Raw genomic sequence first — 25,392 nt, forward strand, 5'->3', positions numbered from 1 at the left:
GGACCGTGCCATTAACTTTTCAAAAAGGCGACCAGTTCAGTTCTTGGTCAGCATTGACTGCACGGATGTGCAGGCTGATCATGATCTACACTGGTCGCAACTGAGACATTCAATCTTATACTAGCTCATAGGCTTTTAACAAACGAGCATCTGGAAATCTAACGCACAGCGTAAAAGGAGCATGCGACGATTCGGTCACTGAGAAATTGCTAATTTTTTGTATAGCGATAAAATTCTAACGCTTGCTTCCAGTTCAAAACAACTTCAGTATGCAATACTTATACTAATGTACATAGACAATACCTTTAACATTATGCTAACACTTGTACAGCAAGCTTACATACTGGACTGACCTACTGACCGCCCAATGACCAGTTTGTATAAATGATGGTCGAAATACAGGACACTGAAGGGCGAGCACCACTAAATCCATCTGTTCTTTATTTCATATAAAATCCACTTACTTTAAAAATTATTTAGATATTTCGAGTCAAGAGTATTAGATTTTTAGAGATTTATAGAACTATTTCGCTACTATAGAAAAAGAAAATGAGACAAAGGGGTGTTAACTTTTATGTAATAAAGTTATGCTTCATTATATATACATCCCTCTGAATTTATTTCAATATGTCCCTTTCCGATTCTTAAGAAGCCATTTATTTTATCTAGAATCTGGTAAGAACATGCAGAATTCGATAGAATGCTACAAATACAGTAGAGTAAAACAAAACACGATGCTATTGAGAAAGGGTACCAGGAAGGGATGAGAGATTTGGACTATTTATATTTGGACTACCAGAAAGACGAAATTTATCGTATGTACATGAAACTAGTGAATGACTGTTAGAGCGACCTTCCCCCCCTCTCCCCTCATTTTTGGGCTGAGACATATGTCGGTGTAATGGGTGTATTGACAGAATCAAAAACACAATAACATTTCAATTATTATTTTGTGCTTATGTTTTTTACATCGATTGTAGATACATCGTGATATTTGTTTACCATTTTCAAAGAGAAAATATCGGCCCTCACTGCTTAAAATTGCCATTTATAAAATGATAAAATATGCCAGTTACACGTCGAGGACATACCTCATTGCCCATAGCATTAAAAGTGTAAAAGGGAAAGCTACATACAATTTGCATTAGGCCTAAAAAAAATTCTTTGTTTCCGGTAACATGCTCAAAAAAATTAGGGTAGGTAGGTCGGAAAATTTTTTTTTTTTGGGAAATTTTTTTTATTAAGGGAGACTTTTCGAAAATTATTTTTTTGTCAAAAAATGATTACAGATAAGGGGGTTATGCCTTAAGAGCATCAGTAAGTTAATTTCTAACATCACTGGCCATGTTTAAAGCATAAAAAGTGCAGTTTTGCATCTTTTTGTTAAAAAGTTGAAAAAAATTCTCCAAGGCCATAAAAACATTTAGGGTCGGGCCAAAAATTTAGGGTAGGTCGGGATACCGGAAACAAACAATTTTTTTTTACGCCTTATTGTGCAAACGGCGTGCCATACATACAATCAATCCTGTTATAGGTCTCTGTGCGGTTGATATATTGTGTCAATAATTTTAATCTTTGTAAAGACCGATTCAAGGGCAGTACACGTTAACAATTCAGTTCAAGTTAGGTGAAATCAAAATGGATATAAAAACTGCACTTATAGAAGGGCTACAGTCGAACCCTAAATATTTGCCGGTGTGGTACCGATACGACAAACAGGGGTCATTATATAATGACAAGTGCTTATCTGACAATAAATTCTATTATTTTTATAAATCGGAGCTTAATGTTATTTCAACGAGTGTTAAGGTAATATGTATTTATTATTTATTCAGGTATTTTTGTTTGTAGCAAACATGCGGTAAGGAAAAAATGATTAACAGTGACATATTATGTTGATTTACATTAAATTCTACAATATTAATAATAAAAACTTAGTAATAATAATATTTAATTTGTAGTCTAAAAAGATAACTGGAGGTTAGTTTTGCATGGTCTGTAGGCCTACAATAACTTAACTGTCAACGCTGTTTTTATTTACGACTTGACAGGAAATCTTTGTACTGTTTATAGCACAGCTACAGCTATATAACGTGAACTGAAAGGTCATCAATTTAACTCCCGTCTTGACTCCAACAAATCATTTTACTGTTTTAGAGGCCATTTTTAGAACGATTTTTCCCTTTTTCTACGGAGTCCGGTTATTGCCACATTAAATGTCGACTGTCGCACTTTGAGCGCAACACACGACAATCAACGAGACACAGGACACGACGCACGACATTGCAACGCGACGGACGACAATATACAACGACTCACAACATTTTAACATTTGAATGTCTCATTGTCACGCTAGATTTTGGCAAAAAATATAGCCGTAAAAATTGAGTGTCGTTGTTCATTGTCGAGTGTCGTGTCGTGAGTCATGTGTCGCGTTGGTTGTCATGTGTTGCACTAAGAACGCGACACACGACATTCAACGCGACACACGACAATGTACAACCATGTTCGACAATATATCGCGCAAATGTCGTGGAATTGTCGACTGTCGATATAAGTTGCTTGACCACGACAACGAGCAACGACACACAACAGTCTATCGCGCAAAAATCACGTAATTTCACAAAAACTTATTTATTTATGATGTCATGTAATAAAACACATATTGAATGGTTTATCGAACAGTAAGTGTATACCTTTGATGCCCCTGTACTACACTTTTTACTTCTGATTTTAAACAGAAGCCAAAATGAGGACACTTCCCTGGGGAAATTGACTAGTTGTTTTTTCAAACATTTCATTCGATAAGTAAACAGTATGATGCATTTAAAACATTCAACGTGTAATTGTCCAAAAAAGTGACTTAGCTGCTTGCACCGAGCTCATATATATATGTGGCTAGAGTAAATCCTGTAAAATCATTTAATTTCGTGTACACAAAATTTCGTGGTTTTGGACAAACGGCTACTAAATGGGGATACAATTGGACTAACGGCTACTAGATAAATATGAATACAATTGGACAAACGGCTACTAAATCAAAATGAGGATAAAATTGGACAAACGGCTACTAAATGGAAATATGAATTGAATTCGTGGGTTTTGAACTTTGAAGGAAAAAAAATGGTGACTTGACTTGATCGTTGAGATTTAATTTCGTGGATTGGTTCATTTGATCAACTACGAATTAAACGAAAATTGGCCCCAACGAATATCTATGATTTTACAGTAAGCAAATAATCTACGAAGAGGACTGTTTACACCATCCATCCAGGAAGTGACTACGAACTGATCGTGCAGTCAAGCTGTTGATAAAATGGTGATATAAATGAGTCATATGATATGTAACAGTTGTTTTCAAATATTGCCGATTGCACTGAGACTTCAATATTTAATTCTTATGTTGGCCCTAACGAGGAAATGTAACAACACGCAGCCATCTGGCGTTTCTTTCTTGTTTTACTAAAACAAAAAAACAAAAAATGTCATGATGTCAATTATGTTATGCATTTTAAATTTTTTAGTAATAATGTTGTTTTTTTAAAATATAATAACTGCCTATATATTGTTCTCGTATCATTGAAATTGATCAGGTACTTTCAGTATAGGGTAATGTCCACTTCCCGTGAACCTAACTAATGATTTGCATGTCCTTTGAAAATTCAAAATTCTACGAAAAACACTAACTTCAATAATCATTCACCCTTTTGGTAAACTATATAATGTCTCATTTTTTGCATACACATTGAACAAACTGGCTTTGTGCTGGTAATTTTCAATTTTGGTGTCCCACTTTCAAAGACTCATTGCATACCAGCTGCAAAATAATGAGCTGGAAGAGGTAAAAAAAATATATCTAAGTCATAAAACGGTATTTCTGAAAACCCTTCCGTTCAGCTTAAGACTTTTCATTAGAATTCTGGTCAGGATCCATGCTGTTCGCTAACAGTTTCTTTATTTGCAATAGGCTTTGAAAGCGAACAGCATGGATCCTGACCAGACTGCGTGGATGCGCAGGCTGGTCTGGATCCATACTAGTCGAGAATGCCCTATGTTGGTTTTCTCATGGTGCGGCTCAGATAATGATTTAAGTAGATGCCATACATGGTTTCGACCCGCCCACCTAGCTCAGTAGGGAGAGCGTTGGTCTACGGATCGCGGGATCGCGAGTTCGATCCCCGGACGGGCCGTATGTTCTCCGTGACGATTTGATAAAAGACATTGTGTCTGAAATCATTCGTCCTCCACCTCTGATAATTCATGTGGGGAAGTTGGCAGTTACTTGCGGAGAACAGGTTTGTACTGGTACAGAATCCAGGAACACTGGTTAGGTTTACTGCCCGCCGTTACATGACTGAAATACTGTTGAAAAACGGCGTTAAACCCAAAACAAACAAAACAAAACCTACATGGTTTAATATTTATACAATGATTAGAAAACTTTTGCAAGGGAGGTGATCTTCATTTTTGTTTTAAGTAAACATGTATCTGTCACGATAGATAAAAATTGTCGTAATCTATTTTGTCCTAGTTGACATAACGGAAGTTCTGTTTAAGAAAAAGGGAACTGGGAACCAGGCCCTAAATACTACCATAAACGATATTTAGAACCAGAGACTGGTTCCGTTTCAGAGGTACATTATAACCAGTCTTAAACGGAGCTGGACATTTCGATTACGTTTTACCTTACACGTATTTTTAATAATTATTTCAGTGCCTTTTCAGTATTATATAAATATTGCATTTTTGAGAGGGTGATATGAAAAATGTTCACCTCGAGATATATGAATATTGACCGAGACGTTTTATCAATCTGTGCGACAGATACATGTTTACTTGCAATAGTTTAACAAGTTTTCACCAATTATGAAGACGTTTTTACTTTGAAATTGTCACGCATATGTCGCTCCAATATTTCATTAACACAGACATAATTGTATAATATGCCTTAAAACGCAACTAAACAAGCAAAATAAAAAAATTGAGCCGTGCCATGAGAAAACCAACATAGTGGCTTTCTCTAATTCCAACAGGCTTTGAAAGCGAACAGCATGGATCCTGACCAGACTGCGCGGATGCGCAGGCTGGTCTGAAGCCATGCTGGTCGCAAACGCACTATTTGGTTTTCTCATGGCACGGCTCATTTCATTAAAAGCAGATGTTTTCATTACAGCTAGAGACATGACTTTCTCGACGATGTTGCTGCTGCTTTTTTATCAATGCGTACATGAAGCAATTCGAATGAGATTTTCTGCCCTACTGGTTTCCTCAAGTTAAATACAATGAAAACTGACATTACTACGTATGGCTAACTGTAGTAGTGTGTCTATGGAAGGCCGCATCTATCTCACAATCACATTGTATTATGGACAGATCGTACTCTTAATCACATTATGCACATACTTTATTTTACCGATATTTGAGGATTGTTCAATTACTGTGTGAAAGGTTCATCTTATTTTGGACAGTCTTAAGTACAAAACGTGAATGTTACATCATGTTATGACGGCACTGCGACGTGACCTGGCAATAATATGACTAGTCGCAAGACATTGCGACATGACAAAACAACACTGCAACATGATTTAACAACAATTTGACATGACGGACGGCATATCAACCAGCGAAACCACACTGCGAAACGATATAAAAACAATATTGCTAGACACACAATATTGCGACATGACAAAACGACACTGCCAAGCGATATAGCAACAATATGACTGGACGCAAAACATCACGACATGACATAACGACACTGTCTCACGATATAACAACAATATGACTAGACACACAACAACATTGCGACATAACGTAACGACACTGCCACACGTTATAAAAACAATATTACTGGACTCGCAACATTGCGACATAACATAACGACACTGTTACACGATATAACAACAATATGACTAGACGCACAACATTACGACATGACGTAACAACACTGCGGCACAAAATACAAAAATATGGTAAGGTGTAAGACACTACACAACACAACAGCAGTAACGATAGTAATTTTAACCTCGTACGGTCATTCAATGATTTAACCTTTAGCCTGCTGGCGGCAAGTGATTCTGCCTTTTCGACCAGTGCAGACCAAGATCAGCCTGCACGTCCGTGCAGGCTGATCATGGTCTGCACTGTTCGCTTTTCAGTCAGTAAATTTTCAGTGAACACCCCTTTGAACAATAAATGGTCGATTACCTAAAATGAAAGTTCATGTCAGAAATTTAGCAGGCTAAAGATTGATCAAAGTCTGATTCAAATGAGTTTCTCAGAATCCGAAGTGGACTACAAGAGCTAATTCAGTAGTGAAAATAACGGAAGTAATGAAAGTTACAGACAATCTGCTTGACACATTACATGATGCATATCCTACTATCTGTAAACATTTATTTTACACTTACAGGAGATTTCCCAATGACATTTTTTATGTTTTATTTTTTAACTTCATTTTTCACTTACGGGAGATTTCTCCCAATGACATATTTTATACTTTATTTTTTTAACTTTATTTTTCACTTACAGGAGATTTCCTAATGACATATTTTATATTTTATTTTTCTCTTACAGGAGATTTCCCAATGACATATTTTATACTTTATTTTTTTTAACTTCATTTTTCACTTAAAGGAGATTTCCCAATGACATATTTTATACTTAATATGTTTTAACTTCATTTTTCACTTACAGGAGTTTCTCCCAATGACATATTTTATACTTTATCTTTTTAACTTCATTTTTCACTTACAGGAGATTTCCTAACGACATATTTTATATTTTATTTTTTAACTTCATTTTTCACTTACAGGAGATTTCCTAATGACATATTTTATACTTTATTTTTTACTTCATTTTTCACTTACCGGAGATTTCCTAATGACATATTTTATACTTTATTTTTCACTTACACGGGAGATTTCCTAATGACATATGTTATACTTTGTTTTTTAAACTTTGTTTTATACTCTATTTTTCACTTTCAGGAGATTATTGATCAAGTAGCATCACCATGTATTCTGGTGGAAATGGGCAGTGGCAATTCAGAAAAATCACGAACATTTATAGACGCCATACTACAAAGACAGAAAACATTGACATATATTCCAGTAGATATATCTGCAGGTCAGAAAGTTTCTTACTTGCTTCATTTCTACCTACTTAAATACCTACATACTACACCCAGACTTACACTATCTTTGCCTTGCCTTACGCTGACATGCCATGTCATGCCATGCCATGCATTGCTTTGCCCTTGCCATGTCTTGCCTTGCCTTGCCTTACCCTTGCCATTGTCTTACCTTGCCTTATCTTGCCATGCATTGTCTTGCTTTCCCTTTCCTGTTCCAACCCTAGCCTCTACAGACTTAGAACGTTGATTGAATTTATTCCTGTACTTCTCCACCATGATACGCGTATTACCTCAGTCACGCGTGCGGCGCGGATAGCTACGTCTACCCACGGATAGAAGCGTAGTAATCTGTATCGATCCGTAACTGAGCCGTACCTTATAGTAGTAATCCGTATCAATCCGTACGGCTCAGGTACGGATCGATACGGATAACTACGTTTCTATCCGTAGCTAGACGTAGCTATCCGCGACGTATGTGTGGCTGGGGTATAATATAGTGCGCACTTTAAACACGCCATATGTTTAGTAAAACATTAGTGCAGGCCTTTTTTTCTGTTTGAATGTCACTATTGACTGACTGTCTGGTAGTTTTATTAGCTCGACTATTCAAAGAATAGTAGAGCTATTGGACTCACCCGTGCGTCGGCGTGGGCGTCCGCGTCTGCGTCAGCGTCCCGATTTGGTTAAGGTTTTGTATGTAAGCTGGTATCTCAGTAACCACTTGTAAGAATAGATTGAAACTTTTCACACTTATTCACTGTGATAAACTGACCTACATTGCACAGGTTCCATAACTCTATTCTGCTTTTTTACAAAATTATGCCTCTTTTTTTACTTAGAAAGTTTTGGTTAAGGTTTTGTATGTAAGTTTGTATCTCAGTAACCACTAGTGGGAATGGATTGAAACTTTACACACTAATTCACTGTAATAAACTGACCTAATTGCACAGGTTCCATAACTCTTTTCCTTTTTTTACAAAATTATGCCCCTTTTTCGACTTAGAAATTCTTGGTCAAGGTTTTGTATGTAAGCTGATATCTTAGTACCCACTCATGGGAATGGATTGAAACTTCACACACTTGTCCGCTGTCATGATCTGACATGCACTGTGCAGGTCCCATAACTCTACTTTGCATTTTTTTCAAAATTACGCCCCTTTTTATGACTTAGCAGTTTTTGGTTAAGTTTTTGTATGAATGCCAGTATCTCAGTATCCACTAACGGGAATGGATTGAAACTTCACACACTCGTTCACTGTCATGAGCTGATAAGCAATGTGAAAGTTCCATAACCCTTTTTCCCATTTTTTACAAAATTATGCCCCTTTATCGACTTTTGTGTTCATTCAATTGACAAGTCTGTTGAATAGTCGAGCGTTCCTGTCCTCCGACAGCTCTTGTTTTTAACCTTCAGCCTGCTGGCGTCAAGTGATTCTGCCTTTCTGCATCTTGGTCTGCACTGTTCGCTATTCAGTCAGTAAATTTTCAGTGAACACCCCTTTAAATAACAAATGGTACTGCCCAATTTCAATAATAGACAAGTCCATTTTAGAAATATAGCACGGTGAAGGTTGAAGAAAAAGGCGCCCGCCTCTTCTTAGATCACCTGAACAAAAGATTCAGGGTGTGCTATTCGTACAGTAGGATGATCCGTTACACTCTATAGGGGTCACAATTTCAGTCCAATCTTAATAAAGCTTGGTCAGAATGTTTGTCTTTATAAAGTAGGCCAAGTTTAAAACTATGTTATCTAGTGGTAAAACTAGGTCAAATCAAGGAAAAACCTTTCAACACTTTGGAGGCCATATGTTTACCTGATCTATATGAGACCTTGTCAGAATATGTGTCTTTATAAAAACTAGGTCAAGATTGACACTCAGTCGTACGGGGTAATAAACAAGGCCACTAGGTCAAATAAGATACCCTTTAATGCTGGGTTCAAAAATAGGCCATAAAACACTATTGAAAAAAACAAACAAACAAAAAACAAACCGAAAGGCATGATTTACATGAAAGCTGGTTGGAATATTTGTCTTAATTAAAATCGATGGAAAGTGCAAAACAGGGCCACCTTAGAATAAAATCTAGGTTTCTACGCAACATTTAGAAAGTACATTTTGAATGGATCTTCATAAAACTTTTCTTGCCCATCTAGGTTCGTACTAAACCCGGTTGTTACCTTCTGTCCTTTACCTTTTCCTTATATATATAAAGTAAAACAGTGGTCAGGTAAGAGACTCGGTGTCATGTCTTTTTTTTGAAAAGGCTTTTTTTCCGTTTAAGTTGATAGAATAAACACTCATTGTCTTGTTAAACTGCAATGATATGCCAATATTTTTTTTTGACAGATTTTCTGCAAGAATGCAGTGACGCCTTGTCTGTGGATTATGGCGAGAAGCTCAATGTCAAACCTATTGCCGGTGATTACAGTGTTGGAATTCAACAAATAAGGTACACAGTTGAATATCAAACCAATTTTCTCAAAGTTGAATATCAAACCAATTTTCGGTTATAACAGCGTTCGCATCCAACAAATAAGGTACAAAGTTGAATATCGAACTAATTTTCGGTATTAACAGAACAGCGCTAATGTAAGATCAGAGTGTAAATATTTAAGAAATATGGTCTGCAAATTGAATTCAAACCAATTATCAGTGGTTACATCGTTTATATACAACAAATAAGGTGCAGAGTTGAATGTAAAACTAATTTGCCGATGAAAACAGCGTTGATCTTCAAGAAATAAGATACAAAGTTGAATGACAAACCAACTGCCAGCTGCCATCCTTAAGTTAGTGTTCAATAAACAAGGTACACAATAAAATGTCATACAATGTTTTCAATAAACCGGTACAGTACATTGGAATTTCTCCGCCGTTAAAAAATCTTACTAAAGTGTTCGACGTATCATAAATTTTATAAATGAAAAAATGCTATCAAACTTGATTCATGGATCACCTAATAATGATCTTGAATATTTTACACCGACATCAGAGTGAAAAAATTAAGTTTAAAACTCTAAATCGGTACCATTTTCAAAAGCCCCTCCCCACACCCCACATCCACCCCTCAAAAATAAAAACGCTACAAATATGATAGGCCATTACATTCATTGCTTAATTGTAATATACGTCTTTTCATAACTACGTAACTCGCGCTTGCGTGATGCGCGCCCAGTTTTTCTTTGATATATTTTATTCAGGCCATTTCACATATAGACCAGACTGAAACCGGTGCAGTTTTTATTTCTTTTAATAAATGTATTTATTTATTTTTTTCTTTGGTTTTGGAATCGACTAGGGTTTTCACGTATACGCCAAATTTTGATCAGAATCTCTGCTCGAAAATGTATTAATCAACCATTTGCGGAAGAACACGACCTTTTCGCCTTTTCGGACCAAAATGCGGCAACTTAACAAGGCAACTTAACTCGTGCATATGCTTTCTTGTCATTTTCGTTTTACTTTCGGTTCGGTTTCGGTCTATGTGTGAAATACCAAACTGATCATAAATTAATTACATTCTATTTGTTTTTGTTCTGTTCCGGTTCGGTGTATTTTGTGAAATGGCTTGTACTGTAGACTGAATGCCTATTAATGGTTTTAAATGAAATTCAGTTTGATACGGGCGGTGATTTTCAAGATTTAATCAATATTAAAAGATATTAAAGTTTCAGGAAAAAGATTTTGTTAAATTGAAAATTATGTTCAACAATTTTAGATCCCCGTATGAATGGTGAGTTTTTGTGTTTTTGATATTAATCATAACTGCATGACTGAATTTGCATGTTTAAAATATACCTCAAGTGCGACTTTGAGCGTTTGACCATGATCTTTCATATTTGCGATCAAGTATTTAAATTATAAAAAAGCCGTTGAAGCATTATTGTTTAAGACAGGCTTTTAAGTCAGCATGAAATAGATATTAGCATTTACACAACAAATATTATGTGCCAAACTCTAGTCTTCACATTACACATAAAACGAACCTAGATTTTATTCTGTAAAAGCATAACTATTCGTGGGTGTAATTTTCGTGGACTTCGCAGTTGTTTGTTTGTTTTGCGTTTAACGCCGTTTTTCAACAGTATTTCAGTTATGTAACGGCGGGCAGATAACCTAACCAGTTGTCCTGGATTCTGTACCAGTACAAACCTGTTCTCCGCAACTTCCCCACATGAATCAGAGGTGGAGGACGAATGATGTCAGACACGATGTCGTTTATCAAATCGTCACGGAGAACATACGCCCCGTCTGGGGATCTGCGCTCTCCCTATTTAGCTAAGCGGGCGGGCTCGTAATTGAGTCTGTCTACAAAACTAAACCGCAACCATCGAACAAGTAGTATTTCGACTAATGTTTTGTTAAAAATTGAATTCCGCGACTTTATATCTCCACGGAATAGCCGCTTTTGCTAAAAACCACGTAATTTCATGCCCACGAAATCAAATGGTTCCGCAGTATTCATTTATATATTTTTTCAATGGTTTCTAACCATTCCATCCTCTCTGATGTTCACTACTTGTGAATAATATTTGATATACTTTTCATTGATACTACATTATTTATATCAGCTCTATTCCTGGACGTAAATAATATCTCCTTCTGACGTAACGTCTCTCTCTTATTTCAGCTTGATTCATTTAAGTTTACGATACCTTTGAAAAAGAAAAACCGGAACTCATTCGCATATATCCTGAATTTTGTACAGTATAAATTTCATGACAATATTCGGTAAAAAAATCTGGGGTGCATCCCACCTTAAGGACGTACGCTAGAATTCGGGGCGAAATGTTTCCCAATAATAGAATTTCTTCAACCTTCGGATATTGAAGGACAAAAAATGGCGTTTTTAAAGGCAGGTAACTCTTTATCAATACCAGTGACCTATGGTTTTTGTTGCATATTTTGGTTTTTAGATGATTGTCCTTCAATAGCCAAAGTTTGAAGAAATTCTATTATTGGGAAAAATTTCGTCCATCTCATATGCAGGGAATATTAGCATACGCCTTTAACGGTAGGCAGGAAAAATGATCTAGCATGCCTACCTTAGTAAGGAAGGTGTTTTTCCAACCCGAGAGACACCTTGGGGAAAAAACTCGGTTTTCGATTCCACGCCGTCCGTCGTGTTTGAACAACCCTGTCTTACACAGACATTCATATAAGTTCTTTGGAATCTCCTTTCAATGTGACGGCTAGCCTTTATTTCACGTAAATGGTATCTCTTTTGAACGTGATGTCACTTCTTTATTTCAGCTCGATGATATCCCCTTTTAACGTGACCCCCTTTCCATTTATTTCAGCTCGATTCATGGACGTAAATGGTATCTCTTTTGAACGTGATGTCACTTATTTATTTCAGCTCGATGATATCCACTTTTAACGTGACCCCCTTTCCATTTATTTCAGCTCGATTCATGGACGTAAATGGTATCTCTTTTGAACGTGATGTCAATTTTTTATTTCAACTCGATGATATCCACTTTTAACGTGACCCCCTTTCCATTTATCTCAGCTCGATGCATGGACGTAAATGGTATCTCTTTTGAACGTGATGTCACTTATTTATTGCAGCTCGATGATATCCACTTTTAACGTGACCCCCCTTTCCATTCTCGATTCATGCACGTAAATGGTATCTCTTTTGAACGTGACGTCTCTCATGTATTTCAGCTCGAATGCTGAACGTGAATGATATCCCCTTTTAACGTGACCTACTTTCCATTTATTTCAGCTCGATTCATGGTCGTAAATGTTTTTTCTTTTGAACGTGACGTCACCTTTATTTCAGCCCAAGTGCTGAACGTGAATGATGACCCTTTTTAACGTGACGTCCTCCACTTATTTCAGCTCGATTCCTGGACGTAAATTAATTATTTGGCTGGGAGGAGGTTTCCAGAACCAACCATACTCTGTCCAGGTGCAAAGAATCCATAGTCTTTCACAAACCATGACAGGTACGGTGATTGTTAGTCGTTCGTCTCTTTAAAACAGTTTTGAAATTTGTGATTTTTTATATAATATCAATTCCATACATTCAATTTACTTGATAAATCATAAATTTTGTCTTCTTGTATTTATCTTTTTTTCTTCATCACTTGATACTAATTTCTTGATTTTTGTATGCCGTATATCGTGTTGTGAAATTTGTTTAAAGTTGTTTTAATGTGGGGCACAGAACTTTGCAATAAATGCGTATGTGCAAAATTAACACCCCTGTATAAATCCACATATTGAATTTCATATATTAATGAATTACCGTGTATATAACTTTTATTTACTTAAAAACTACTTAATGAAATAAGATTGCGTTAGTTTTTAGAACATAATCGAGGACACAATTCAGAATAAGGTCAAATATCGGGATACATGTAGCATTATCAGTATATCTGACATTAATTAAATAAAGATAAAATAAAAAAGGATAAAATTCGCCTAGATCTATGCACCTTGATATAATTTACGCAGAATATGGTTTACGCACCGCGATACAATCACACAATTAACGCACCATGGCATAATTTACGCACCGCGATACAATCACACCTCTCCTTTATGAAATACCATACAACATCTGTGGAGCAACACCATTGAAAACAAATTCGCTGTACTAAGAGGCTGAGAATATAGCTACCGCTGAAATACAGAATCTGCTCTCAAGATTTGTTTGTTTGTTTTCGGTTTATCGCCGTTTTTCAACAGTATTTCAATTATGCAACGGTAAGTAGTTAATCTAACAGTGTTCCTGGATTCTGTACCAGTACTCACCTGTTCTCCGCAAGTAACTGTCAACTTCTCCACATGTATCAGAGGTGGAGGACGAATGATTTCAGACACAATGTTTTATATCTAGTCGTCACGGAGAACATACGCCTCGTACAGGAATCGAACTCACGAACCCGCGATCCGTAGATCTGCGTTCTCCATGAGTTACTGGTAAGAGGGCGTGCTTCAAGAGGTTCTGCTTACAGAGGTTACAGTGGTTAAGTTAAACTTGGTTTCTTTAGACGAATAGTTACAATGCTCAGTGATGTTCTTTGATATCTAGCAACATATACATGTATTGGTTCAGGCAAAGAACTTCAGGCCTATAAATAGAGGCCAATATTTTGAATCTGACTAAGGCATCAGAACTTGACCATGGACACCTATCAAGCCACAAGTACTGGTAAATGTTTATTGTGCGGTATTTTACTGTATGAAATACCCTATAGGCTTGAGAAATTTCTCTACAAACTGATAATGTTTACCTGAATAAATCGTTTCTACCGTCAGTAATTTCTTTTTCAGAAGAAGACCGCTTGCTGATAGCTCTAGATATTACACAAGATGCCGAGGCTGTTGAAAACGCATACCTAGATCCAACAGGTAAAGTTATATAGTGTTCATTTCTGTTAGAATTGCGAGACAGCATTTCTTGTTTGATTGTGTGCGTTAAATTGTCAGTTAGAATTCCGGGACAGCATTTCTTGTTTGGTTGTGTGCGTTCAGTTGTTAGTTAGAATTGCGAAGCATCGGTTCAATTTGTTTGGACTTGTTCAATTGTCAATTAGAATTGCGGGCCAGCATTTCCTGTTTATTTGGACGTGTTCGTTTGTCAATTACAATCGCAGAGCAGCGTTTCCTATTTGTTTGGACGTGTTCGTTTGTCAGTTGGAATTGCGGAGCAGCGTTTCCTATTTATTTGGACGTGTTCGTTTGTCAGTTGGAATTGCGGAGCAGCGTTTCCTATTTATTTGGACGTGTTTGTTTGTCATTTTGAATTTGCGGAGCAGCGTTTCCTATTTATTTGGACGTGTTCGTTTGTCAATTGGAATTGTGGAGCAATGCTTCCTGTTTGTTTTGACGTGTACATTTGTCAATTAGAATTGAGAAGCAGCATTTCAGGTTTGTTTTACGTGTTCACTTGTCAGAGTTGCGGAGCAGCGTTTGTTGTTTGTTTGGACGGGTACATTTTTCAATAAGAATTGCGAAGAAGCATTTCCTGTATGTTTGTATGTGTTCAGTTGCCAGTAAGAGTTGCGGAGCAGTGTTTGTTGTTTGTTTGGACGAGTACATTTTTCAATAAGAATTGCGAAGAAGCATTTTTCTGTATGTTTGTATGTGTTCAATTATCAGTTAGAGTTGCGGAGCAGCGTTTCCTGTTTATTTTGACGAGTACATTTGTCAATTTAATTTATAATTGCAGGACAGCATTTCCTGTTTATTTTGGACGTGTTTCTTTGTCATTTGGAATTTGCGGAGCAGCGTTTTCTATTTGTTTGGACGTGTTCGTTTGTCAATTGGAATTTGCGGAGCAGCGTTTTCTATTTGTTTGGACATGTTCGTTTGTCAACTGGAATTGCTAAGCAGCACTTCATGTTTGTTTGGACGTGTTCATTTATCAGTAAGAATTGCAGGAGTTCATAACAATGACAATGAATGTAGTGGCCCGCCAGCATGTACATCTGTGTTCTAAAACATGATATCTATCTATCTATTTTCCGATGAAGTCAAACCTCTTACGGGGACGTAAACATTTGGTGTGTTGAACCACAAAGAAGATTAATAGACTGAAATGTGAAATGATATTTAAAAACATGGAAAAATAGCTCGTTAAAAGTAAGGGTAAGAGCAGCCATCAGGCAACATACAAGGGCTGTTAAAAATAACGTAGACTTTAGCTTTTAAAAGCCTCCTATTGTGTTTAGTGTAATATGAAATATATGATTGCAATTTGCAATCGTTTCGTAATTTGGTCCTAAAGTTTTTGCAACAGACGTATTACGAACAAAATGCTGTTATCAAATAAGGTATAAACGCAAGGAAGACAGATGTTAAGATTGACAAAAAGGCATTGAATCATACGGAAAGAATAGAAACATTTAACAATGAAAAAATATGTAGTAAAACAAGAACACGTGTACAATTAAGTATATTTGGCGTGTCATACAGAATCACTGATGATTATGGACAACTCTTTGAAACATCATATTGCAAAAGATATATACTGGGAACGTTGTGGTGTGTAAAACGGATATAAGTATGTCCAAATTGTTTTAAACAAAAGCCATTCTTTGGCACCTTTTGATGTGACAAATCTCTTGACTTGAAAGCAGTAATTGTTTTTATTGCAGGAGTTGCTGCTCCATTATACCTCAACGCTCTATGGCGTCTGAACAGAGAATATGGCGGCAACATAGACACGGACAAGTTTCAGTTGGAAGCCAAGTTCGAAAGGAGCACGGAAGCTGATCGACTTAGTCGACTTGTTCTAAAAGCTGTTTCAAAATGTGATCAACGTTACAATATAAGTAAGTCATATAGTACATTTTGGTTAAATCCTTTATTAATAAAGTACTTCATTTTTTTATTTTGCTGGGTTTAACATCAAACCAACACAGTAATAAGTCATCTGGCGACTTCCAAGTTTTTCATGGTGGAGAAAGACTCCGGGGGCCCACCGGGCACTGTTTCATCACGGGCGAGCACTTTGGAAGAACATTCGGCCTTCTGTAGGCCAGCTGGAGTAAAGCTTGAACTCATATCGGTAAGGACAATACTGTTTATAATCTCCGCGGTGGAAATGAAGTACGCGTCTAGTACTGCAGTTTGGATGCTTGTCCGGGTTTCAGAGGTTCCGGTTTGGAGAGGTTTATGTTAGGATAGTTGTATTGATTCTGCGAGCAAATGCTTGTATGAATAAAAACACAATCACAGACGAATGCGCACGTTTCGCGTTGTTCGTACGCGAGTCTGTTTGAATATATCAAATATGCTTGATAACAACAAAATATACTTGAATTTAACAGCAAAAAATAGTTGAATTCACAGTCCATATTTTTCGTTAGGCAGTTACAAAGTTTTATTTCAGTAACATTTACGTATACATTACATAATATGAGCCGCACCATGAGAAAACCAACATAGTGCATTTGCGACCAGCATGGATCCAAACCAGCCTGTGTATCCGCGCAGTCTGGTCAGGATCCATGCTGTTCGCTTTCAAAGCCTAGTGCAATTATAGAAACCGTTAGCGAACAGCATGGATCCTGACCACACTGCGCGGATGCACAGGCTGGTCTGGATCCATACTGGTCGCAAATGCACTATGTTGGTTTTCTCATGGTGCGGCTCTTTTTTCGTCAGGAATTTACAAAATTTCAAAATTTCATTTTAGTAACATTTACGTATACATCATATATATGCAATTTAATGTACAGATTTATAGAACATGCCCTACATACATTGTATTTATAGCCTGAGGGAAATCAAATACGTACAGGGAAAAGAAATAAATTGAATGTTTGTTTGCGTTTTATTTTGCTAGTTCAAGAGTGATAGCTATATGAGAGCAATAGTGAATGGTAATCACTAGAAGTCGAGAATCACTAGCTAGGAGGTATTGTCAAGATAGGAGCAATAGTCGAGAGCAATCACTAGCTAGGAGCAAAAGTCGAGAGTAATCACTAATAACGGGCATTCGTCTGGAGTAATCACTAGCTAGGAGCAAAAGTCGAAAGTAATCACTAATAACGGGCATTCGTCTGGAGTAATCACTAGTACATAACAGTAGTAGAGAGTAATCAGTAGTTAGGGGCATAATTTGGGACTAATCATTAGTAAAGAGAATGAATTAGTCGAGGGTAATCACATGTTAGGAGCAATCATCGAGAGTAATCACTAGTTAAGAGCAATACACGGGTGTAATCACCAGTTAGGAGTAATCGCTTGTAAGGAGCATTAGCCGAGAGTAATCACTAGCTTGGAGGAGTAGCCCACAGCAATCACAGGTTAGGAGCAATGGTAGGGAGTAATCGCTAGTTATGAGCATTAGTCGAGAGTAATTACTATTTAGAAGCAATAGTTGAGAGTAATCACAAGCTAGAAGTAATAGTCTATAGTAACCATTAATTAGAAGCAATAGCCGAGAGCTATCACAAGCTTGGAGCGGCAGACGAGAGTAATCACTAGTAAAGGTCATTAGCTGAGGTTAATCACTAGCTATGTGCAATAGTCAAGAGTAATCACTAGTTAGAAGCAAAAGTCGAGAGTTAGATCAAGTTTGGAGCAATAGTCAGGAGTAATTGCAAGCCTGAAACAGCAGTCGAGAATAATCTCAAGTTAGGAATAATCGTCGATGGTAATCACTACTTGGGAGCATTAGTCAAGAGCAATCACATGATAGGAGCATTACTCGTTGCTAATCACTAGTTAGGAGCGATAGTCGAGAGCAATCACAGGTTAGGAGCAATAGCAGGGAGTATTCACTAGTTATGAGCATTATTCGAGATTATCGCTAGTTAGGAGCAATAGTCGAGAGTAATCACAAGTAAGGAGCATAAGTCTAGAGTAATCACAAATTAGGAGCAACAGTTTAGAATAAGAATCACTAGTTTTGATCATTAGTTAGGAGCAATAGCTGAGAGTAATCACCAATTCGGAGCATTAGTCGGGAGTAATCACAAGTATAGAGCAATAATCGACAGTAATCACAAGTTAGGTGCAATCGTCGAGAATAATCATTAGTAAGGAGCATTACAAGGGAATAATCACCAGTTAGGAGTATTAGTCAGGGGTTATCACTTGTAAGGATCATTAGTCGAGAGTAATCACTAGTTAGGAGCATTAGTTAAGAGTAATCACAAACTAGAAGCCAAAGTCTAGAGTAATCACTAGTTAGAAGATATAGTTGAGAGCTATCACAAGTTTGGAGCATAAGCACTAGTTAGGAGCGGTAGTCGAGAGTAATCTCAAGGTTTTAGCAATAATGAGGAGAAACCACACGCTAGGAGTAGTACTCACAAGTTAGGAACAATCGTCGATTGCTATAACCAGTTGGGAGTATTAGTTGAGAGCAATCACAGGTTAGGAGCAATAGTCGAAAGTAATCACAAGTTAGGAGAATTAGACGAGAGTAACCACTAGTTAGGAGCAGCAGTTGGGAGTGATCTTTAGTAAAGAACGTTAATCGAGATTAATCACTAGTTAGGAACAAAAGTCAGTAGCAATCACACGTTACACTCGAGAGTTATCACAAGTTAGCGACAATCGTCGAAAGTAATCACTAGTTATCAGCATTAGTCGAGAGTAATCACTAGTTATGAGCATTAGTCGAAAGTAATCACTAATTATGAGCATTAGTAATCACTAGTTATGAGCATTAGTCGAAAGTAATCACTAATTATGAGCATTAGTCGAGGGTAATCACTTGTAAGGACCAATAAATGAGTTATGAGCATTAGTCGAGAGTTATCACTTGTAAGGATCATTAGAGAGTAGGAGCAATCATCGAGAGTAATCACTAGTTAAGAGCATTACACGGGAGTAATCATCATTACTCTCGACTATTGCTCCTAACTAGTGATAATCTCGAATAATGCTCATAATTAGTGAATACTCCCTGCTATTGCTCCTAACCTGTGATTGCTCTCGACTATTGACTAGCCTTCGTCGAGACTAATCGCTAGCCAGGAGGAATAGTTGGAAGTAATCACTAGTTATGAGCATTGGTCCTACGCAGTTTTGTTCTGACACCACTTGGACCGTAAATCTTTTTAAAAACAATATTTATAGTTACAGGGTAATACTAAATGTACAGTTTATTCATGGAAACTTCTACTTTCAGCTGGTCTAGGTATTGATGTTACCTTCAAAACTGGAGAGTACCTACAGTTGCACGAGGGCGAGGGAGTGAGCTGTAAATATTCAGAACATCAAATCCGAACTTTGGCGCAGAAAGGGGGACAGAGGCTTGATAAAATATGGACTGACAGTGAAAACCATGTTGCTTTATGTTTTATAGCAAAATAGAATGTAAAAGAGAAGTCTCCTCTGATCGATTTTAGCTCGACTTTTCGAGCGTCGGCGTCGGCGTCGCCGTTGGTTAAAGTTTTTGATAAAATCAAATATCTCTGTTACTATCAAAGCTTTTGACTTGAAACTTAAAATAGTTATTAACTATCGAAGTCTACACCTGGAGAAACAATCTCCGTAACTCTGTTTGAAATTTGACAGAGTTATGCCACTTTCTAACTTAGAATTTTTTGGTTAAAGTTTACTGGCAAAGCTCTAATTCAGAGTTAAGCACTGAGAAAAGTCGAGCGTGCTAGTAGCTAGTTGTTTCTTAAATACGGGCGTAGTCAAAACAGAAATGACGGAGTGCAACTTGCCTTACTCACAGACACATGATGATACACTTGGAGCTCAAGCCCCCCACCCCGTCCCGTCCCCTCCCCGCCCCTGTCAAAAACTGATCAGTGTGTTTTAAAAGACTAAAAATCTTGGCTGATATTTGGCAGGGACAGGGAGGGGAGGGTGAGCGAGAGCGGAGGGTGAGCGTGAACTTCAAATGTATGGCAAATCAAAACAAATCCCCTTCCTCATATGTAAATAGACAATAAAATAACGAAATTGAGACAATGTCATGTTGCCTCCGTTTTCTTAGTTTCCCGTGGTAAACGAACTCCATAATTCCACTTAGTCGCTTACAGCTGATGTAAGTAACAACTTAACAGCATTTTTTCTTATTTCGACTTAGTACAGTGCGTCCTTAGCCCCTAAAGATGAGCGTCCATCCGTGTGTCTGTCAAAGGATAAAACTTAATGAGTAAGTTTGTCATTGTAATATTTGCTTAATCACCTTAGATAAGAAAAATGTAAAGTGGTTTCACCTGCATTAAATCCAAATAGTACTTGTGATCGTTTAAAGCGAATTGCTATCCAGTCTGAGAAACCATCAGATTGGCAATGTTACAAGAAAATAAGAAATCGTGTCAATAATATGGAAAAACACCTACGCGGACAATTTTATAATACTCTTGAATTTTCCATGAATGATTTAAGTTCTACAAATCCTAAACAGTATTGGAAAACAGTAAAAATGCTAGTCAAAGAAAATTCTAAAGCCGAAGAAGAAATTCCACCCCTTGAAAACGAAAATCATGACACTGCTATTTCTGACGTAGATAAAGCTACATTTTTGAACGATTACTTCGTATCAACTCTCGACGATTCCAATTCTGTTCTACCTGAGTTTGTTGCAAAGTCTAATACAACTCTTTCCCACTTTACTATTTCTGAGCAAGACGTAATTGACGTTTTAGAAAACTTAGTTGTCAACAAAGCCTATGGGCCTGATGGTATTAGTCATAAAATGTTAAAGGGATGTTCGAAAACCATAGCTAAGCCACTTTGTACTTTATTCAATAGATCTCTTATCGTAAATAGATACCCGTCTTCATGGAAAATTGCTAATGTAATGCCGCTTTATAAGAAAGGAGAAAAATCTTTACCATCTAACTACAGACCAATTTCTTTGATCAGTTGCGTAGGTAAAGTAATGGAACGAGTGATTTTTAAGTATCTGTACAATCACCTAAACACCAGAAATCTTATATATAAAAATCAGTCAGGATTTCTTCCTGGACACTCCACTGTATACCAACTTGTAGATATATATAACCAGATCTGTACATCTTTAGACGAGAAGAAAGCAACCTGTATGGTTTTCTGTGATATATCGAAAGCTTTCGACCGAGTTTGGCATAAAGGCCTTATATTTAAACTGAAGCAGTATGGTATTTCAGGAAACTTGGTCAATTGGATAACAGATTACCTGGAAAATAGATCGCAAAAAGTATTTGTAGGGCAATCGTTTTCAAATAGTAAGTTATTAACTGCAGGCGTACCTCAAGGATCGGTCTTGGGCCCTCTTTTATTTCTTGTATACGTAAATGATATTGCTGATTCTGTTATAAGTACCGCTAGACTATTCGCTGACGATAGCTCACTTGCTATATCTTCACCAGACTCCGTTTATATAGAAACTGTTTTAAATTCAGATCTAGAAAAAATTTCCAGTTGGGCAAATCAATGGCTTGTAAAATTCAATCCTTCTAAAACTGAAGTCATGTTTTTCTCCTTTAGAGATATAGCTCAACCTTCGTTAACCTTTGATAATACCCCTCTAAACTTCGTTGACGATCACAAACATCTAGGTCTTACAATAAGTCATGATGGCTCTTAGCACACCCATATAAACAATATCACTTCCTCAGCTTCAAAAGTACTCGGCTCGATGAGAATGTTAAAATTCAAAGTTAAAAGGTCTACTCTTAACAACATTTATTTATCGTATCTAAGACCTCTACTCGAGTATGCTTCAGTTGTATGGGATAGCTGTACTCAATATGAAAAGGACACTATAGAAAAACTTCAATATGAAGCAGCTCGCATTGTTACTGGTTTGACTCGTTCCGTTTCCTTTCAAAATTTATTAACTGAAGTTGGCTGGGTTTCTCTTGCAGACCGTAGAATTATGCAGAAATTAATATTAGCTTATAAAGGAAATAACGGACTGCTTCCAGATTACCTTATAGACATTTTTCCTCCAACAATTCACAATTCTAACAACTATGAACTTAGAAACAACACTAATTTTGTAACATTGCCTAGACGTCTCGAAATTTACTCAAAATCAGTTATACCCGATTCAGTAAAACTATGGAATAACCTTGACCTCCCGACACGCAATGCTAACACACTTACATCTTTTAAGAGCAAATTGAAGAGTAAATTTAAATCTCCAATTGTTCCGTCTTTTTATCTAATAGGAGAACGATTCTATAATGTAGTTCAAACTCGTATTAGAAACCGATGCAGCAACTTAAACAATGATTTATTTTATAACCATTTACGAGACTATCCCGATTGCTCTTGTGGACATGGTATTGAAGATGCGGAACATTTCTTTTTTAAATGTAGCCATTATGCCGATGCTCGTCGATTGTTATTTATCAATACTCGAAGATTTCATCCTCTTAGTACTCACAAATTGCTTCACGGAATTGATTCACTTACTATTGAGGAGAACAAATCTTTGTTTTTAGAAGTACAAACTTATATAAAAAATACACATCGTTTCTCTAGCACTGCCTCCTGATCTTTTGACTATATATCTGTTTGGAGGGCTCTGGGTTGGGCTGGGTGTGGGAATTCTGCAGCGGATGCGATGAGGTGCACTGATTGATTTTACGCTTGTCTGTGTTAGTTTTATTGTTGTTTTTTTTTTTCCTTTTCGATTGTTTTTTTCCCTGCTTTTCTTCTATTTAATTTACTGCCTTAACTCTTCTTCTGTATAAGTAAGTTTATATCTTAAAATTATATTTTGTTAAGCATATATATTTTTTCCATTCTAGACCAAACAAAAATCCGCCATTTAGTTTAATCTAACATTAATTTGACAGCCAGGGACGGACCGATTTCTAATGTTGGCAAAACTTGTGGTCCAACCCTTTTGTATTATCACACATTCGCAAAGTTACTGAATACTTCCTAATGTACAGTAGTAATATATATGTCTTGTATAATGATAGTTTGCTGTTGTATATATATCTACATATGTATCTGTATAATATTTTCTTGATGTACATTATCATAATGTCTTGTGTGATGATTACAATAAAATATGACTAAAGTACTTGTGGGTTCTCAACATATAGGGACTTGAGCAAGGGTCATAACATAACATTGTTTCTGAAACATACTAAATGTACTTATAATACCCGTAAAAAGTCACGAATGGAAAAGTTAGTTCAACACGGTGAGGATGCGTACACCGGATATTGCCATTTATTGATAAGGTATTTTCCGAAAACGTGATTATTTTTCGTCAACAAGGTAAGTAAAATCCCGATTTACTATTGTATAATATTACTATAGAAGAAAAGACCATTACTTTTAATAACCAGATACTGTGTATATGCTCTTACAAGCGTAAAATGAGTCAATCTTAAGTAGAAACGCTAAAATTTGTGATAAAATGACAAGTTTATCATTTGATAAATGCATGTCGTGAACACATTTGTCCCGATACCATCGCCTTTTTGCATTGTGGGGAAAATCTGAATCGTACGATTTATTTAGTTATATACAAAGAAAAAAATGTTCAAAATTTCAACTTTGTCAATGTTCAAATGACGGAGAAATCGATGACAAATGAGCGTCGATGGTGTACTGTGTATCGCGTTTTCAAAGTAATATTTGTACTGTGTATTGCAGTTTCGAGTACTGATATTGAAAATCGTACATATTTTCAGCATTGATGGCCATTAGACAGACAAGTCATGTAATTGCATTGGCCCAAATGATGGAATGTCTTTTTTTTGTTTGCAGATGACATTAGATTTCACAGCGAAAATAACAAGCACCTGTTTGAACACTGAAATTACAACTTACAATTACAGCGGCATGCCAATAGTCACTCCGAGAAAACTGTCTAAAGACTAACCATTGCCGAATACAGGCTCAACCACAAGTACACCCGTGAAGTTTGATAATAATGTAACACAGAATATGATGATGATAAGCGTGGAAAAGGTTTCCACTTATAAGAAGAGTAAACATGAAAATATGTAATCCTGTTGCCTTTAAACTTCAAAGAGACATAAACCTTGGTCAATAGATGGCCCATTATTGATTTTGGTATCAATTGTTCAAAGGTCAAGATCATAGGGGCTTTGAACTTTTAAAGTGGTTTCTCTTCAATAACCTTAGACTCATTTGACATAGTACCTTGGAACTTGTTTTCACTTGAAAAGTTCTTAAATAATAAAGTCAAAGCTATTTTTATTGCTTTATATGTATTGTTCTGAAAGGTAATCAGCTCACCACCTGCTTCATACGAAACAAAATAGGTGTCATATGCACTGAGCAATTTATTTTAAAAGTAGGAGGAAACAGTGCCATGTGTTATTCCTGAAATATGTTTTGCACACTTCATTTACAAGATATAAATTATGCTATTTCTGTGCAAACAGTTCGTTATTAATTTGTATGTGATCAACTTCCCTGTTGGTCAAAAGAGTATATTTCTTGTCAAGGTCAACTTTGAACAATAACAAATGATCAAGAACTTACTTGAAGATCATTTCGAATTTTTGCATGTATTCATACTGTTGAATGTAAAATGTTTATGATATTTGTTATTCTATGAATTTGTGTCTACGTTTCAAGTTTGATTAATAGATATTTCAATGAACATGAATATTTGTTCTTTATCAAAGTAAGACATGGCTTTTAAAATATTGCTTGTCAAATAATGTTTGGTAAAATAAATCTGTCACATCAGAACCTATTTCTGTATCAATGTCCAGTCTTTTATGTGGGAGTATGTACTCTCATCACATTTATGCAGTAACTAGCTGCTTCTTTTAATGTCAATAAGTATTCGCCTGTCTCACTTTTCTCTTTCCTCTTGATTGAGCGTCAGAAATGTGG

The 25,392-nt window shown here is 36.5% G+C and overlaps 1 protein-coding gene across 1 annotated transcript; it reads left to right on the forward strand.

Moving 5' to 3' along the window:
* The first annotated feature begins 1,532 nt into the window (after window positions 1-1,532).
* LOC123524322 (histidine N-alpha-methyltransferase-like) lies at window positions 1,533-19,940 on the forward strand. Its single transcript, XM_045302419.2, has 7 exons — window positions 1,533-1,809; window positions 6,990-7,128; window positions 9,484-9,586; window positions 12,985-13,091; window positions 14,425-14,502; window positions 16,251-16,427; window positions 19,742-19,940. The coding sequence occupies exons 1-7, from the start codon at window positions 1,639-1,641 to the stop codon at window positions 19,924-19,926; spliced, it is 960 nt and encodes a 319-aa protein (XP_045158354.2). The 5' UTR covers window positions 1,533-1,638; the 3' UTR covers window positions 19,927-19,940.
* The last annotated feature ends 5,452 nt before the right edge of the window (window positions 19,941-25,392 follow it).

This window comes from Mercenaria mercenaria, chromosome 3 (assembly GCF_021730395.1).
Source record: "Mercenaria mercenaria strain notata chromosome 3, MADL_Memer_1, whole genome shotgun sequence".
Taxonomy (NCBI): Eukaryota; Metazoa; Mollusca; class Bivalvia; order Venerida; family Veneridae; genus Mercenaria; species Mercenaria mercenaria.

Excerpts from the sequence above, each read along its gene's own strand:
- LOC123524322 (XM_045302419.2), top strand. The coding sequence starts at position 1,639 with ATGGATATAAAAACTGCACTTATAGAAGGGCTACAGTCGAACCCTAAA. Across the intron at positions 7,129-9,483 it reads TCCAGTAGATATATCTGCAG|ATTTTCTGCAAGAATGCAGT; the intron begins GTCAGAAAGTTT and ends TTTTTTTGACAG. Across the intron at positions 9,587-12,984 it reads GTTGGAATTCAACAAATAAG|CTCGATTCCTGGACGTAAAT; the intron begins GTACACAGTTGA and ends CACTTATTTCAG.